Source organism: Ranitomeya imitator, chromosome 2 (assembly GCF_032444005.1).
Source record: "Ranitomeya imitator isolate aRanImi1 chromosome 2, aRanImi1.pri, whole genome shotgun sequence".
NCBI lineage: Eukaryota > Metazoa > Chordata > Amphibia > Anura > Dendrobatidae > Ranitomeya > Ranitomeya imitator.
In genome coordinates, this window is record NC_091283.1 from 821,457,039 (window position 1) to 821,472,908 (window position 15,870).

Sequence of the window (15,870 nt, forward strand, 5' to 3'; positions counted from 1 at the left end):
TTCCAGGGGTACACGGGCAGCAGTGACCTGGTCAGTGTAGTAGTAGTTGAAAGAATGGACCGCAGACAGGCTTAGAAGGCCTAACATAACAAACTTGGGCTGGCTGTAGGCACTTTTAAATTGGTTCCAGGGGTACACGGGCAGCAGTGGTCTGGTCAGTGGAAGTCTAGTGGAAGGAGTGACCGCAGACAGGCTTCCAAGGCCTAACATAACAAACTTGGGCTGGCTGTAGGCACTTTTAAATTGGTTCCAGGGGTACACGGGCAGCAGTGGTCTGGTCAGTGGAAGTCTAGTGGAAGGAGTGACCGCAGACAGGCTTCCAAGGCCTAACATAACAAACTTGGGCTGGCTGTAGGCACTTTTAAATTGGTTCCAGGGGTACACGGGCAGCAGTGGTCTGGTCAGTGGAAGTCTAGTGGAAGGAGTGACCGCAGACAGGCTTCCAAGGCCTAACATAACAAACTTGGGCTGGCTGTAGGCACTTTTAAATTGGTTCCAGGGGTACACGGGCAGCAGTGGTCTGGTCAGTGGAAGTCTAGTGGAAGGAGTGACCGCAGACAGGCTTCCAAGGCCTAACATAACAAACTTGGGCTGGCTGTAGGCACTTTTAAATTGGTTCCAGGGGTACACGGGCAGCAGTGACCTGGTCAGTGTAGTAGTAGTTGAAAGAATGGACCGCAGACAGGCATCGAAGGCCTAAAATAAAAAAATTGGGCTGGCTGTAGGCAATTTTAAATTGGTTCCAGGGGTACACGGGCAGCAGTGGTGTGGTCAGTGGAGGCCTAGTGGAAGGAGTGACCGCAGACAGGCATCGAAGGCCTAAAATAATAACACATGGCTGTAGGCAATTTTAAATTGGTTCCAGGGGTACACGGACAGCAGTGGTGTGGTCAGTGGAGGCCTAGTGGAAGGAGTGACCGCAGACAGGCATCGAAGGCCTAAAATAATAACACATGGCTGTAGGCAATTTTAAATTGGTTCCAGGGGTACACGGGCAGCAGTGACCTGGTCAGTGTAGTAGTAGTTGAAAAAATGGACCGCAGACAGGCATCGAATGCCTAAAATAATAACACATGGCTGTAGGCAATTTTAAATTGGTTCCAGGGGTACACGGGCAGCAGTGACCTGGTCAGTGTAGTAGTAGTTGAAAGAATGGACCGCAGACAGGCATCGAAGGCCTAAAATAAAAAAATTGGGCTGGCTGTAGGCAATTTTAAATTGGTTCCAGGGGTACACGGACAGCAGTGGTGTGGTCAGTGGAGGCCTAGTGGAAGGAGTGACCGCAGACAGGCATCGAAGGCCTAAAATAATAACACATGGCTGTAGGCAATTTTAAATTGGTTCCAGGGGTACACGGACAGCAGTGGTGTGGTCAGTGGAGGCCTAGTGGAAGGAGTGACCGCAGACAGGCATCGAAGGCCTAAAATAATAACACATGGCTGTAGGCAATTTTAAATTGGTTCCAGGGGTACACGGACAGCAGTGGTGTGGTCAGTGGAGGCCTAGTGGAAGGAGTGACCGCAGACAGGCATCGAAGGCCTAAAATAATAACACATGGCTGTAGGCAATTTTAAATTGGTTCCAGGGGTACACGGGCAGCAGTGACCTGGTCAGTGTAGTAGTAGTTGAAAGAATGGACCGCAGACAGGCATCGAAGGCCTAAAATAAAAAAATTGGGCTGGCTGTAGGCAATTTTAAATTGGTTCCAGGGGTACACGGGCAGCAGTGGTGTGGTCAGTGGAGGCCTAGTGGAAGGAGTGACCGCAGACAGGCATCGAAGGCCTAAAATAATAACACATGGCTGTAGGCAATTTTAAATTGGTTCCAGGGGTACACGGGCAGCAGTGACCTGGTCAGTGTAGTAGTAGTTGAAAAAATGGACCGCAGACAGGCATCGAATGCCTAAAATAATAACACATGGCTGTAGGCAATTTTAAATTGGTTACAGGGGTACACGGACAGCAGTGACCTGGTCAGTGTAGTAGTAGTTGAAAGAATGGACCGCAGACAGGCATCGAAGGCCTAAAATAAAAAAATTGGGCTGGCTGTAGGCAATTTTAAATTGGTTCCAGGGGTACACGGACAGCAGTGGTGTGGTCAGTGGAGGCCTAGTGGAAGGAGTGACCGCAGACAGGCATCGAAGGCCTAAAATAATAACACATGGCTGTAGGCAATTTTAAATTGGTTCCAGGGGTACACGGACAGCAGTGACCTGGTCAGTGTAGTAGTAGTTGAAAGAATGGACCGCAGACAGGCATCGAAGGCCTAAAATAAAAAAATTGGGCTGGCTGTAGGCAATTTTAAATTGGTTCCAGGGGTACACGGGCAGCAGTGACCTGGTCAGTGTAGTAGTAGTTGAAAGAATGGACCGCAGACAGGCTTAGAAGGCCTAACATAACAAACTTGGGCTGGCTGTAGGCACTTTTAAATTGGTTCCAGGGGTACACGGGCAGCAGTGGTCTGGTCAGTGGAAGTCTAGTGGAAGGAGTGACCGCAGACAGGCTTCCAAGGCCTAACATAACAAACTTGGGCTGGCTGTAGGCACTTTTAAATTGGTTCCAGGGGTACACGGGCAGCAGTGGTCTGGTCAGTGGAAGTCTAGTGGAAGGAGTGACCGCAGACAGGCTTCCAAGGCCTAACATAACAAACTTGGGCTGGCTGTAGGCACTTTTAAATTGGTTCCAGGGGTACACGGGCAGCAGTGGTCTGGTCAGTGGAAGTCTAGTGGAAGGAGTGACCGCAGACAGGCTTCCAAGGCCTAACATAACAAACTTGGGCTGGCTGTAGGCACTTTTAAATTGGTTCCAGGGGTACACGGGCAGCAGTGGTCTGGTCAGTGGAAGTCTAGTGGAAGGAGTGACCGCAGACAGGCTTCGAAGGCCTAACATAACAAAATTGGGCTGGCTGTAGGCACTTTAAATTGGTTCCAGGGGTACATGGGCAGCAGTGTATGGTCAGTGGAAGTCTAGTGGAAGGAGTGACGGCAGACAGTCTTCGAAGGCCTAACATAACAAAATTGGGCTGACTGTAGGCACTTTTAAATTGGTTCCAGGGTAACACGGCCAGCAGTGGCCTGGTCAGTGTAGTAGTTGTAGAAAGAAGGGACCGCAGACAGGCTTCGAAGGCCTAACATAACAAAAATGTCAAAACAATGGTATTGTCAGTGCCAGGCATTGAAGGATGTCAGCGGCTAGACTACACATTGGTGAAGCTGTGAGAGATAATTTTGCTAGTGGTAGAGCACTGTTTGAGCTGGGGGGGGGAACTGTCTTGTGGCCGGCGGTACAGGCACAGGGCCCCTCATATTACAACGGTGTGTCTGACGTTGGGTGCGCACCACCACCGCCAGAGACACTTTATTGTACTATGAGGGACCCAGTGGCAGTGCCGTCGACCAAAAGCGGCCACACCCACCTCTTCAGACAAACAGCACTCTCAAGGGTCCAAGCGCAAAGTGGCGATAGCACGGCCCCGTGTGGGGAGTTTGGCCATTTCGTGAGGTGGAAACATGTCGTATGCTGGACAATCAGGTGAAGAAAATTACGAGATTGGAAAAGTCATTCAGAATAGTCCACAGGCAAGACCTTTTCATAGGAAAGCTAGGTGTCAGCCGGGCAGGGTGGGGCAAAAGATTTTGAAATCCAGTTGTGGTTCATTTTAATGAAGGTTAGATCATCTACATTTTGGGTAGCCAGACGAGTCCTTTTTTCTGTTAGTATTGAACCTGCAGCACTGAATACTCTTTCTGATAGGACACTAGCTGCCGGGCAAGCAAGCTCCTGCAATGCATATTCTGCCAATTCTGGCCAGGTGTCTAATTTGGATGCCCAGTAATCAAATGGGAATGACGGTTGAGGGAGAACGTCGATAAGGGATGAAAAATAGTTTGTAACCATACTGGACAAATGTTGTCTCCTGTCACTTTGAATTGATGCTGCAGTACCTGTCCTGTCTGCGGTCATAGAAAAATCACTCCACAACCTGGTCAGAAAACCCCTCTGTCCAACGCCACTTCTGATTTCTGCCCCTCTAACACCTCTGGTCTGCTGGCCCCTGGAGCTCGTGTGAGAACGATCACGGGCGCTGTGTGCAGGGAATGCCAGAAGCAAACGGTCAACAAGAGTTGATTGTTTTGTTGCTAATATTAGTTCCAAGTTCTCATGTGGCATAATATTTTGCAATTTGCCTTTATAGCGAGGATCAAGGAGGCAGGCCAACCAGTAATCGTCATCGTTCATCATTTTTGTAATGCGTGTGTCCCTTTTGAGGATACGCAAGGCATAATCCGCCATGTGGGCCAAAGTTCCCGTTGTCAAATCTGCGGTTGTGCTTGGTTGAGGGGCAGTTGCAGGCAAATCTACGTCACTTGTGTCCCTCAAAAAACCAGAACCCGGCCTTGCCACGCCACCAATTTCCCGTGCCCCCGGGAAAGCTTCCTCATTAAAAATATACTCATCCCCATCATCCTCCTCATCCTCCACCTCCTCTTCGCCCGGTACCTCGTCATGTACACTGCCCTGACCAGACAATCGCTGACTGTCATCAAGGCTTTCCTCTTCCTCTGGTGCAGACGCCTGATCCTTTATGTGCGTCAAACTTTGCATCAGCAGACGCATTAGGGGGATGCTCATGCTTATTATGGCGTTGTCTGCACTAACCAGCCGTGTGCATTCCTCAAAACACTGAAGGACTTGACACATGTCTTGAATCTTCGACCACTGCACACCTGACAACTCCATGTCTGCCATCCTACTGCCTGCCCGTGTATGTGTATCCTCCCACAAAAACATAACAGCCCGCCTCTGTTCGCACAGTCTCTGAAGCATGTGCAGTGTTGAGTTCCACCTTGTTGCAACGTCTATGATTAGGCGATGCTGGGGAAGGTTCAAAGAACGCTGATAGGTCTGCATACGGCTGGAGTGTAGAGGCGAACGGCGGATATGTGCGCAAAGTCCACGCACTTTGAGGAGCAGGTCGGATAACCCCGGATAACTTTTCAGGAAGCACTGCACCACCAGGTTTAAGGTGTGAGCCAGGCAAGGAATGTGTTTCAGTTGGGAAAGGGAGATGGCAGCCATGAAATTCCTTCCGTTATCACTCACTACCTTGCCTGCCTCAAGATCTACAGTGCCCAGCCACGACTGCGTTTCTTGCTGCAAGAACTCGGACAGAACTTCCGTGGTGTGTCTATTGTCGCCCAAACACTTCATAGCCAATACAGCCTGCTGACGTATGCCAGTAGCTGCCCCATAATGGGAGACCTGGTGTGCAACAGTGGCAGGTGCGGATGGAGTGTTTGTGCGACTGCGGTCTGTGGACGAGCTCTTGCTTCTGCAGGAGGACGAGGAGGAGGAGGAGGAGGGGGTGCGAACGGCTACAGACAACTGTTTACTAGACCGTGGGCTAGGCAGAACTGTCCCAAACTTGCTGTCCCCTGTGGACCCTGAATCCACCACATTTACCCAGTGTGCCGTGATGGACACGTAACGTCCCTGGCCATGCCTACTGGTCCATGCATCTGTTGTCAGGTGCACCTTTGTGCTCACAGATTGCCTGAGTGCATGGACGATGCGCTCTTTAACATGCTGGTGGAGGGCTGGGATGGCTTTTCTGGAAAAAAAGTGTCGACTGGGTAGCTCGTAGCGTGGTACAGCGTAGTCCATCAGGTCTTTGAAAGCTTCGCTTTCAACTAACCGGTAGGGCATCATCTCTAACGAGATTAGTCTAGCTATGTGGGCGTTCAAACCCTGTGTACGCGGATGCGAGGCTAAGTATTTCCTTTTTCTAACCATAGTCTCATGTAGGGTGAGCTGGACTGGAGAGCTGGAGATCGTGGAACTAGCGGGGGTGCCGGTGGACATGGCAGACTGAGAGACGGTGGGAGATGGTATTGTTGCCGCCGGTGCCCTAGATGCAGTGTTTCCTACTACGAAACTGGTGATTCCCTGACCCTGACTGCTTTGGCCTGGCAAAGATACCTGCACAGATACAGCAGGTGGTGCGCTAAATGGTGGTCCTACACTGCCGGAAGGGATGTTGCGTTGATGACTAGCTTCATTGGCCGAGGGTGCAACAACCTTAAGGGACGTTTGGTAGTTAGTCCAAGCTTTCAAATGCATGGTGGTTAAATGTCTATGCATGCAACTAGTATTGAGACTTTTCAGATTCTGACCTCTGCTTAAGGAAGTAGAACATTTTTGACAGATGACTTTGCGCTGATCAATTGGATGTTGTTTAAAAAAATGCCAGACTGCACTCTTTCTAGCATCGGATACCTTTTCAGGCATTGCAGACTGAGCTTTAACCGGATGGCCACGCTGTCCTCCACCAGGTTTTGGCTTTGCCACGCGTTTTGGGCAAGATACGGGCCCGGCAGATGGAACCTGTGGCGATGTTGATGCCTGCTGCGGCCCCTCCTCCTCCTCTGCTTCAGAACTGCTGCCGCCTGCACCCTGTTCCCCCAATGGCTGCCAATCGGGGTCAAGAACTGGGTCATCTAATAACTCTTCTTGTACCTCCTGCGCAACTTCGTCTGTGTCACCGTGTCGTTCGGTGGTATAGCGTTCGTGATGGGGCAACATAGTCTCATCAGGGTCTGATTCTTGATCAGCACCCTGCGAGGGCAATGTTGTGGTCTGAGTCAAAGGACCAGCATAGTAGTCTGGCTGTGGCTGTGCGTCAGTGCACTCCATGTCAGATTCAATTTGTAATGGGCATGGACTGTTAACTGCTTCACTTTCTAAGCCAGGGACGGTATGTGTAAAGAGCTCCATGGAGTAACCCGTTGTGTCGCCTGCTGCATTCTTCTCTGTTGTTGTTTTTGCTGAAGAGGACAAGGAAGTGACTTGTCCCTGACCGTGAACATCCACTAACGACGCGCTGCTTTTACTTTTACCAGTTTCACGAGATGAGGCAAAAGAGCTAGAGGCTGAGTCAGCAAGATAAGCCAAAACTTGCTCTTGCTGCTCCGGCTTTAAAAGCGGTTTTCCTAATCCCAGAAAAGGGAGCGTTCGAGGCCTTGTGTAGCCGGACGACGAACCTGGCTCCACAGCTCCAGACTTAGGTGCAATATTTTTTCCCCCACGACCACCTGATGCTCCACCACTACCACTACCCTCATTACCAGCTGACAATGAACGCCCCCGGCCACGACCTCTTCCACTAGACTTCCTCATTGTTTTAAAAACGTAACCAAACTAACGTTATTTGTTGCAGTCACACAACTTACACGGTGAGCTATAACTTCAGTATGATTTAGCTACCCCTTTACAGGTTGGTGAGACCACAGCGAAAATCAGGCCCAATGTTACACACTCTTTTTTTGGTGGCTGCAAATTAGAGAGATGCCCCACACGCAGGACTGTCACTGAAGCACAAATGTTAATATTAATGTCACACTATTATTTTTTTTTTATTTTTATTTTTTTCAGGAACACTTTAGAAACCCCCCAAAAAAAAAAAAATAGATTTTTGCAGGGAGAATTTAGAAAACAAATGTAACAAACTATATGCTTTCTATGGGCCACTGAGTGAGAGATGACGCACACAGGAATCAGGAGTGGCACACAAGCCCAGAGGCCAATATTTTTCTACCAATGATTGATGGAGTTATTTTCTCTGGTAGATTTTGGAACCCAAATCAAGGAAAAAAAATGTAGGCTTTCTATGGACCACAATTGGAGAGAGAGAGAGAGAGAGATGGCACACCCAGGAGTCAAGACTGGCACACAAGCAGAAAGGCCAATATTAATCTCCCACTGTTTTTTTTTTTTTTTTTTTTTTTTTCAGGGAGACTTTAGAAAAAAAAATAATAAAAAAAATATGATTTTATCAGGAAGAATTTAGAAACCAAATAAAATAAAATGATTTTTTCAGGGAGAATTTATAAAACAAATAAAAACAAAAATAGGCGTTCTATGGCCCACTGACTGAGAGATGACGCACACAGGAGTCAGGAGTGGCACACAAACCCAGAGGCCAATATTTTTCTACCAATGATTGATGTAGTTATTTTCTCTGGTAGATTTTAGAACCCAAATCAAGGAAAAAAAATATAGGCTTTCTATGGACCACAATTGGAGAGAGAGAGAGAGAGAGAGAGAGAGAGAGAGAGAGAGAGAGAGATGGCACACCCAGGAGTCAAGACTGGCACACAAGCAGAAAGGCCAATATTAATCTCCCACTGTTTTTTTTGGTTGTTTTTTTTTTTTTTTTTTCAGGGAGACTTTAGAAAAAAAAATAATAAAAAAAATATGATTTTATCAGGAAGAATTTAGAAACCAAATAAAATAAAATGATTTTTTCAGGGAGAATTTATAAAACAAATAAAACCAAAAATAGGCGTTCTATGGCCCACTGACTGAGAGATGACGCACCCAGGAGTCAAGACTGGCACACAAGCAGAAAGGCCAATATTAATCTCCCACTGTTTTTTTTGGTTGTTTTTTTTTTTTTTTTTTCAGGGAGACTTTAGAAAAAAAAATAATAAAAAAAATATGATTTTATCAGGAAGAATTTAGAAACCAAATAAAATAAAATGATTTTTTCAGGGAGAATTTATAAAACAAATAAAACCAAAAATAGGCGTTCTATGGCCCACTGACTGAGAGATGACGCACCCAGGAGTCAAGACTGGCACACAAGCAGAAAGGCCAATATTAATCTCCCACTGTTTTTTTTTTTTTTTTTCAGGGAGACTTTAGAAAAAAAAATAATAAAAAAAATATGATTTTATCAGGAAGAATTTAGAAACCAAATAAAATAAAATGATTTTTTCAGGGAGAATTTAGAAAACAAATAAAACCAAAAATAGGCGTTCTATGGCCCACTGACTGAGAGATGACGCACACAGGAGTCAGGAGTGGCACACAAACCCAGAGGCCAATATTTTTCTACCAATGATTGATGTAGTTATTTTCTCTGGTAGATTTTAGAACCCAAATCAAGGAAAAAAAATATAGGCTTTCTATGGACCACAATTGGAGAGAGAGAGAGAGAGAGAGAGAGAGAGAGAGAGATGGCACACCCAGGAGTCAAGACTGGCACACAAGCAGAAAGGCCAATATTAATCTCCCACTGTTTTTTTGGTTGTTTTTTTTTTTTTTTTTTCAGGGAGACTTTAGAAATAAAAATAATAAAAAAAATATGATTTTATCAGGAAGAATTTAGAAACCAAATAAAATAAAATGATTTTTTCAGGGAGAATTTAGAAAACAAATAAAACCAAAAATATGCGTTCTATGGCCCACTGACTGAGAGAGAGAGAGAGATGGAACGCTTAGTACTGGCACACAAGCCCAAAGGGCAATATTAATCTCCCTTTTTTTTTCCAGGGAGAATTTCTGAAACCCAAAAAAAAAATAAAATAGGCTTTCTATGGCCCACTATTTGTGAGAGAGATGGGACGCTCAGGACTGGCACAGATGGCACGCTCAGGACTGGCACAGAAGCCCAGAGGCCAATATTAATCTCCCTTTTTTTCTGGGAGAATTTATAAAACCAAAAAAATATTTAAATAGGCTTTCTATGGCCCACTATTTGTGAGAGAGATGGCACGCTCAGGACTGGCACAGATGGCACGCTCACAACTGGCACACAAGCCCAGAGGCCAATATTAATCTCCCTTTTTTCAGGGAAAATTGATAAAACAAAAAAAAAAATTAAATAGGCTTTCTATGGCCCACTATTTGTGAGAGAGATGGCACGCTCAGGGCTGGCTGGCACAGATGGCACGCTCAGGACTGGCACACAAGCCCAGAGGCCAATATTAATCTCCCTTTTTTTCTGGGAGAATTTATAAAACCAAAAAAATATTTAAATAGGCTTTCTATGGCCCACTATTTGTGAGAGAGATGGCACGCTCAGGACTGGCACAGATGGCACGCTCACAACTGGCACACAAGCCCAGAGGCCAATATTAATCTCCCTTTTTTCAGGGAAAATTGATAAAACAAAAAAAAAAATTAAATAGGCTTTCTATGGCCCACTATTTGTGAGAGAGATGGCACGCTCAGGGCTGGCTGGCACAGATGGCACGCTCAGGACTGGCACACAAGCCCAGAGGCCAATATTAATCTCCCTTTTTTTCTGGGAGAATTTATAAAACCAAAAAAATATTTAAATAGGCTTTCTATGGCCCACTATTTGTGAGAGAGATGGCACGCTCAGGACTGGCACAGATGGCACGCTCACAACTGGCACACAAGCCCAGAGGCCAATATTAATCTCCCTTTTTTCAGGGAAAATTGATAAAACAAAAAAAAAAATTAAATAGGCTTTCTATGGCCCACTATTTGTGAGAGAGATGGCACGCTCAGGGCTGGCACAGATGGCACGCTCAGGACTGGCACACAAGCCCAGAGGCCAATATTAATCTCCCTTTTTTTCTGGGAGAATTTATAAAACCAAAAAAAAAAATAAATAGGCTTTCTATGGCCCACTATTTGTGAGAGAGATGGCACACTCAGGACTGGCACACAAGCCCAAAGGCCAATATTAATCTCCCACTGTATTTTTATCAGGGAGAATTTATACACCCCACAAAAAAAAATACAGAAAAATGAAAAGGCTTTCTATGGCCCACTATGTGAGAGAGATGGCACACACAGGGATGGCACTCTAGCAGAAATGCCAAATTGCCAATCTTAATCTCCCACCAAAAAAAAAAAAAACAGGGAATGTCCTACAATTACTATCTCCCTGCCTGCAGTAATCTCAGCCAGGTATGGCAGGCAGCTACTATCTCCCTGCCTGCAGTAATCTCAGCCAGGTATGGCAGGCAGCAATAAGGAGTGGACTGATGCACAAATGAAATAAAAAGTGTGGACAAACAAACAAGATAGCTGTGCAGAAAGGAAGGAACAAGAGGATTTGTGCTTTGAAAAAAGCAGTTGGTTTGCACAGCGGCGTACACACAGCAATGCAGCTATCAGGGAGCCTTCTAGGGCAGCCCAATGAGCTACAGCGCTGAGGGGAAAAAAAAAAAAAAAAAAACTTCCACTGTCCCTGCACACCGAGGGTGGTGTTGGACAGTGCAAATCGCTGCAGCACAAGCGGTTTTGTGGTTAATGGACCCTGCCTAACGCTATCCCTGCTTCTGACAAAGCGGCAGCAACCTCTCCCTAAGCTCAGATCAGCAGCAGTAAGATGGCGGTCGGCGGGAACGCCTCTTTATAGCCCCTGTGACGTCGCAGACAGCAAGCCAATCACTGCAATGCCCTTCTCTAAGATGGTGGGGACCAGGACCTATGTCATCACGCTGCCCACACTCTGCGTTTACCTTCATTGGCTGAGAAATGGCGCTTTTCGCGTCATTGAAACGCGACTTTGGCGCGAAAGTCGCGTACCGCATGGCCGACCCCGCACAGGGGTCGGATCGGGTTTCATGAAACCCCGACTTAGCCAAAAGTCGGCGACTTTTGAAAATGTTCGACCCGTTTCGCTCAACCCTAGTCACCAGCATTCGCATTTTTTTCCTCTTACTTTTTCATGCCCCTCTATGCATTGAACCTTCTCCACAAAGTCTGCTGTATGTTCTGCTAAGGCCGGTTTCACACGTCAGTGTCTCCGGTACATGAGGTGACAGTTTCCTCACGTACCGGAGACACTGACACACGTAGACACATTAAAATCAATGCATCTGTTCAGATGTCATTGATTTTTTGCGGACCGTGTCTCTGTGTGCCAAACACAGAGACATGTCAGTGTTTGTGGGAGCGCACGTATTACATGGACCCATTAAAGTCAATGGGTCCGTGTAAAACACGTACCGCACACGGACGTTGTCCGTGTGCAGTCCGTGTGCCATGCAGCAGACAGCGCTACATTAAGCGCTGTCCCCCTCACTGGTGCTGAAGCCGCAATTCATATCTTCCCTGCAGCAGCGTTTGCTGTAGAGAAGATATGAATAATTGTGTTTAAAATAAAGATCTATGTGCCCCCCGCCCTCCCACCCCCTGTGCGCCCCCCCGCTGTTCTGAAAATACTCACCCGGCTCCCTCGTTGGCTGTCGCTGCTTCCTGTTCTGGCCGCATCTTCTACTGTATCAGCGGTCACGTGGTGCCGCTGATTACAGTCATGAATATGCGGCTCCACCTCCCATAGGGGTGGAGCCGCATATTCATTACTGTAAATGAGCGGCCCCACGTGACCGCATACAGGAGAAGATGCGGCCAGAACTGGAAGCAGCGCCGGCGAGGGAGCGAGCCGGGTGAGTATTTTCAGAACAGCAGGAGGGGGGCGCACAGGGTGTGGGAGGGCACATAGATCTTTATTTTAAACACAATTATTAATATCTTCTCTACAGCAAACGCTGCTGCAGGGAAGATATGAATGGGGCTTCAGCACCAGATGCTGGTCGTGTGGTACCCAGCACGGTGCGTGTGGTACCCAGTGGGCACACGTGTGCCACACAGATGTGCCACAGAAACGTAGGGGCACACGGACACGGATAATTCTGGCACCGATTTTTTCCGGTACCGGAATTATCTGGAAGTGTGAAACTGGCCTAATTCATATGTATCACTGATCCCATATATGACATTTCCATATGGTATATCCTCCTACTGTTTTTTCCTCCTTTGCTTCATGATTTATTGTTTGGAATTTGATATTTTTATGTACTTTATTGAATAAATTTCTTCTTTTATTCCACTTTTGTGGTTCATGGTTACTCCATTTTCTTCTTTCTCTTGGCAATTAATAGAAGTACTCCACGCTTATATTTTTTACAATGAGGGAACTGCATTACATTGAATAAGTTCCCGACCCTATAGATTCATTATGTGCATCTTGTATATTTGGCTAATCATTTTTATTGTAAGTACACTTCAACTGTCTGAGACAGAATCTGAAAATAAAAACAAAAAAACTACATTGTATGATAAGTAAATAACAAATTGGATTCTATTACAGGAAATAAGTATTTCATCACCTACCAACCAGCAAGAATTCTGGCTCTACCAGACCTGTTAATTTTCTTTACGAAGCCTCCTACTCTGCATTCATTAATTGCACCTGTTTGAACTCATTACCTGTATAAAAGACACCTGTCCACACAATCAATCACACTCCAACCTATCCACCATGGGCAACACCAAAGAGCCATCTAAGATCACCATGGACAAAATTGTAGACCTGCACAAGGCTGGGATGGGCTACAGGACAATAGGCAAGCAGCTTGGTGAGAAGGCAACAACTGTTGGGACAATTATTAGAAAACGGAAGAAACACAAGATGCAAGATCTCGCCTCATGGGGTAAGAATGAAAGGTCAGAAATCAGCCCAGAACTACACGGGAGGACCTGGTCACTGACTGGAAGAGAGCTGGGACCACAGTCTCAAACATGAACATTAGTAACACACCATTGTGTCATGGATTAAAATCCTGCAGGGTCCTTCTGTTTACACCAGTACATGTCCAGGCAAGTTTGAAGTTCACCAATGACCATCTGGATGATCCAGAGGAGGCATTGGAGAAGGTCATGTGGTCAGATGAGAACAAAATAGAACTTTTTGGTATCAACTACACTCGCCGTGTTTGGAGGAAGAAGAAGGATGAGTACAACCTCAAGAACACCGTCCCAACCGTGAAGCATGGTGGAGGAAACATCATACTTTTTGGGTGCTTTTCTGAAAAGGAGATAGGATGACTGCACCGTATTGAAGGGAGGATGGATGGGGTCATGTATCACAAGATTTTAGCCAACAACCTGGCCTAGCCGGTCTCCAGACTTGAACACAATAGATAATCTTTGGAGGAAGCTGAAACTCAATGTTGCCCAGCGAGAGCCTCGAAACCTGGAAGATCTGGAGACGATCTCTAAGGAGGAGGGGGCCAAAATCCCTGCTGCAGTGCGTGTAAACGGGGTCAAGAACTACAGCAAACGTTTGACCTCTGCAATTGCAAACAAACGCTTCTGTACCAAATATTAAGTTTTTTTTTATTGTATCAAATACGTATTTCATGCAATAAAATGCAAATTAATTATCTAAGAATCCTACAATGTGATTTTCTGTGTTCAATTTTTAGATTCTGTCTCTCACAGTTGATGTGTACCTACGATTAAAAATAACAGACCTCTCCGTTCTTTGTAGGTGGGAAGACAGTGAGAGTCCTCCATAGAACTTTATCGGCACCAACTGTCATCTCCTATCTCACTAATGGGAACATTTGTTTTCAGTAAACACAAAGTCTACCAGGGAATTGTGAATTTTGAGAATGAAATATCAGTCCTGGAGGAGAATTAAGCAGATTTCCCCCATAAGATCGATTACAAAGTTCCTTATTTGTATGTGTACTATTGATTTAGGAAAAAATATTAAAGCGACGGGTTACTTTTACGGGCTCGTCTCATCTTCGTAAGAGGGTAAAATTCCAAAGTGCTTGTAAAAATAAAGAACTTTGTTTTTTGAGAATGTAGAGGATTTTTAAGAAGAAGTAAATTGTGGAAGGATTTTCTGCTGGTTACCCCTAGATTACCGGTCACCTCTGAAGAGTATCAGTGGTGACCGGTTGCCTAGGGACGAGTACGCGCTTACAAGCTGTTTGTGGCGGACCTCTGAAGCTGGCAGGGTCCGGCCTGTGTCGCGGTCTTCTGATGTAAAGCTTCTTCGAGTGACTCCGTCCTTACAGGGTGTCTCTACGTAATGCGACACGACCTCAAAAACTTTGGGGGGGGGGCTGTTGGCACCGAGACATCCGACCGCCCTTTCTGCCATCACTTTACAAACGCCGGCAGGTTCTTTTAGGATCCTGCGGCTGAGAAAGTCTGGAGGACGATAATTTGTTCCATTGTACTGAGAACTGTAAGTGTTGGCACCGGCATCCCTCAAGGGCCGACCTTCCTCCACTAACGATCCCAATGCCTCCCGCTCGCCAACGTAGACAGTTGAACGCTCGTTTATTGCAACGGTCAACATATCCCCCCCCCCCCCCCTCTGTCCTTTGCCAAAAAAAAAAAAAAAAAGTTTGAAGGGAGAAAGACTTAGATGATCATCCCCGGCAGGAGGGGTTAACGGAGCTGCATGCAGGAAATCTCTCACATCCTGAGTCCCCTGTATGTTATGGTGCTGCTGGTCTCCGCAGCCAGCTGATGAACGCTGCCCCTCAGTCAGGACAAAATGTCAGAGGGGCTGAAGGCAGAAGCCGGCTCCTGGCGCTCCGCGCTCCCGCTGCGGACATCCGTGCTGCTCATGTGTCTCAGCTGGGCTTTCGTGTCTCTCGCAGCACAAGGTAAGACTTCCATACTTTCCTCGCAGACGCTTCCATTTCTTTTTTTTTTTTTTTTGTTACTTGCTGCCTTTGGGCAACTTGTCCGCATTGTTTGGCACGTCGTCCCACTGATTGCGCTCACGGTTCTTCCCATTGTTCTCCTCTCGTCAGATGCTCGGTACCCGCGAATCGCGATGCAATCGCAACTCAATCCCCGCTTATTGTGCTGTAGAGGTACCACAAGTTCCAGCATGCCCTGTCAGAACAAAGCTTAAAAATATATATATATATATATATAACACTCAAACAACTGGAAAAACAAAAGCAAATGCAAAGTATAGTTTAATTCATTCAGCCTGAAAAGTATATTTAACCACTAGAGGGCGCAGTAAAGCTTGCACTAAAATTCAGAGGCAGCAGAGCCGAGTTTGTCATTCTGGGGGATAGTAACTTGTAGCTCTGCTACATCTGAGCTGAAAATTGTCATTTAACCCTTCTGGTGTTCAGTGATAACTCTGATAATGAAAATCTATGGAAAGCCACAGATGAGATGTTTGTGCCACCAACTCAGCTCTGCTACACCAGACAATTTCATCTATATACAAATATATATATATATATATATATATATGTACATATATATATATACTTATTGGTAT

General features: G+C 46.1%; 1 protein-coding gene across 1 annotated transcript in view; it reads left to right on the forward strand.

The window, feature by feature from the left end:
• The first annotated feature begins 14,746 nt into the window (after positions 1-14,746).
• The window catches only part of ADAM12 (ADAM metallopeptidase domain 12), a 636,998-nt gene continuing 635,874 nt past the window's right edge, over positions 14,747-15,870 (forward strand). Inside the window, exon 1 of the mRNA XM_069753950.1 lies at positions 14,747-15,232. Within this exon, the coding sequence (XP_069610051.1) occupies positions 15,121-15,232 (112 nt within the window). The 5' untranslated portion in view covers positions 14,747-15,120. The remainder of the gene's footprint in view (positions 15,233-15,870) is intronic.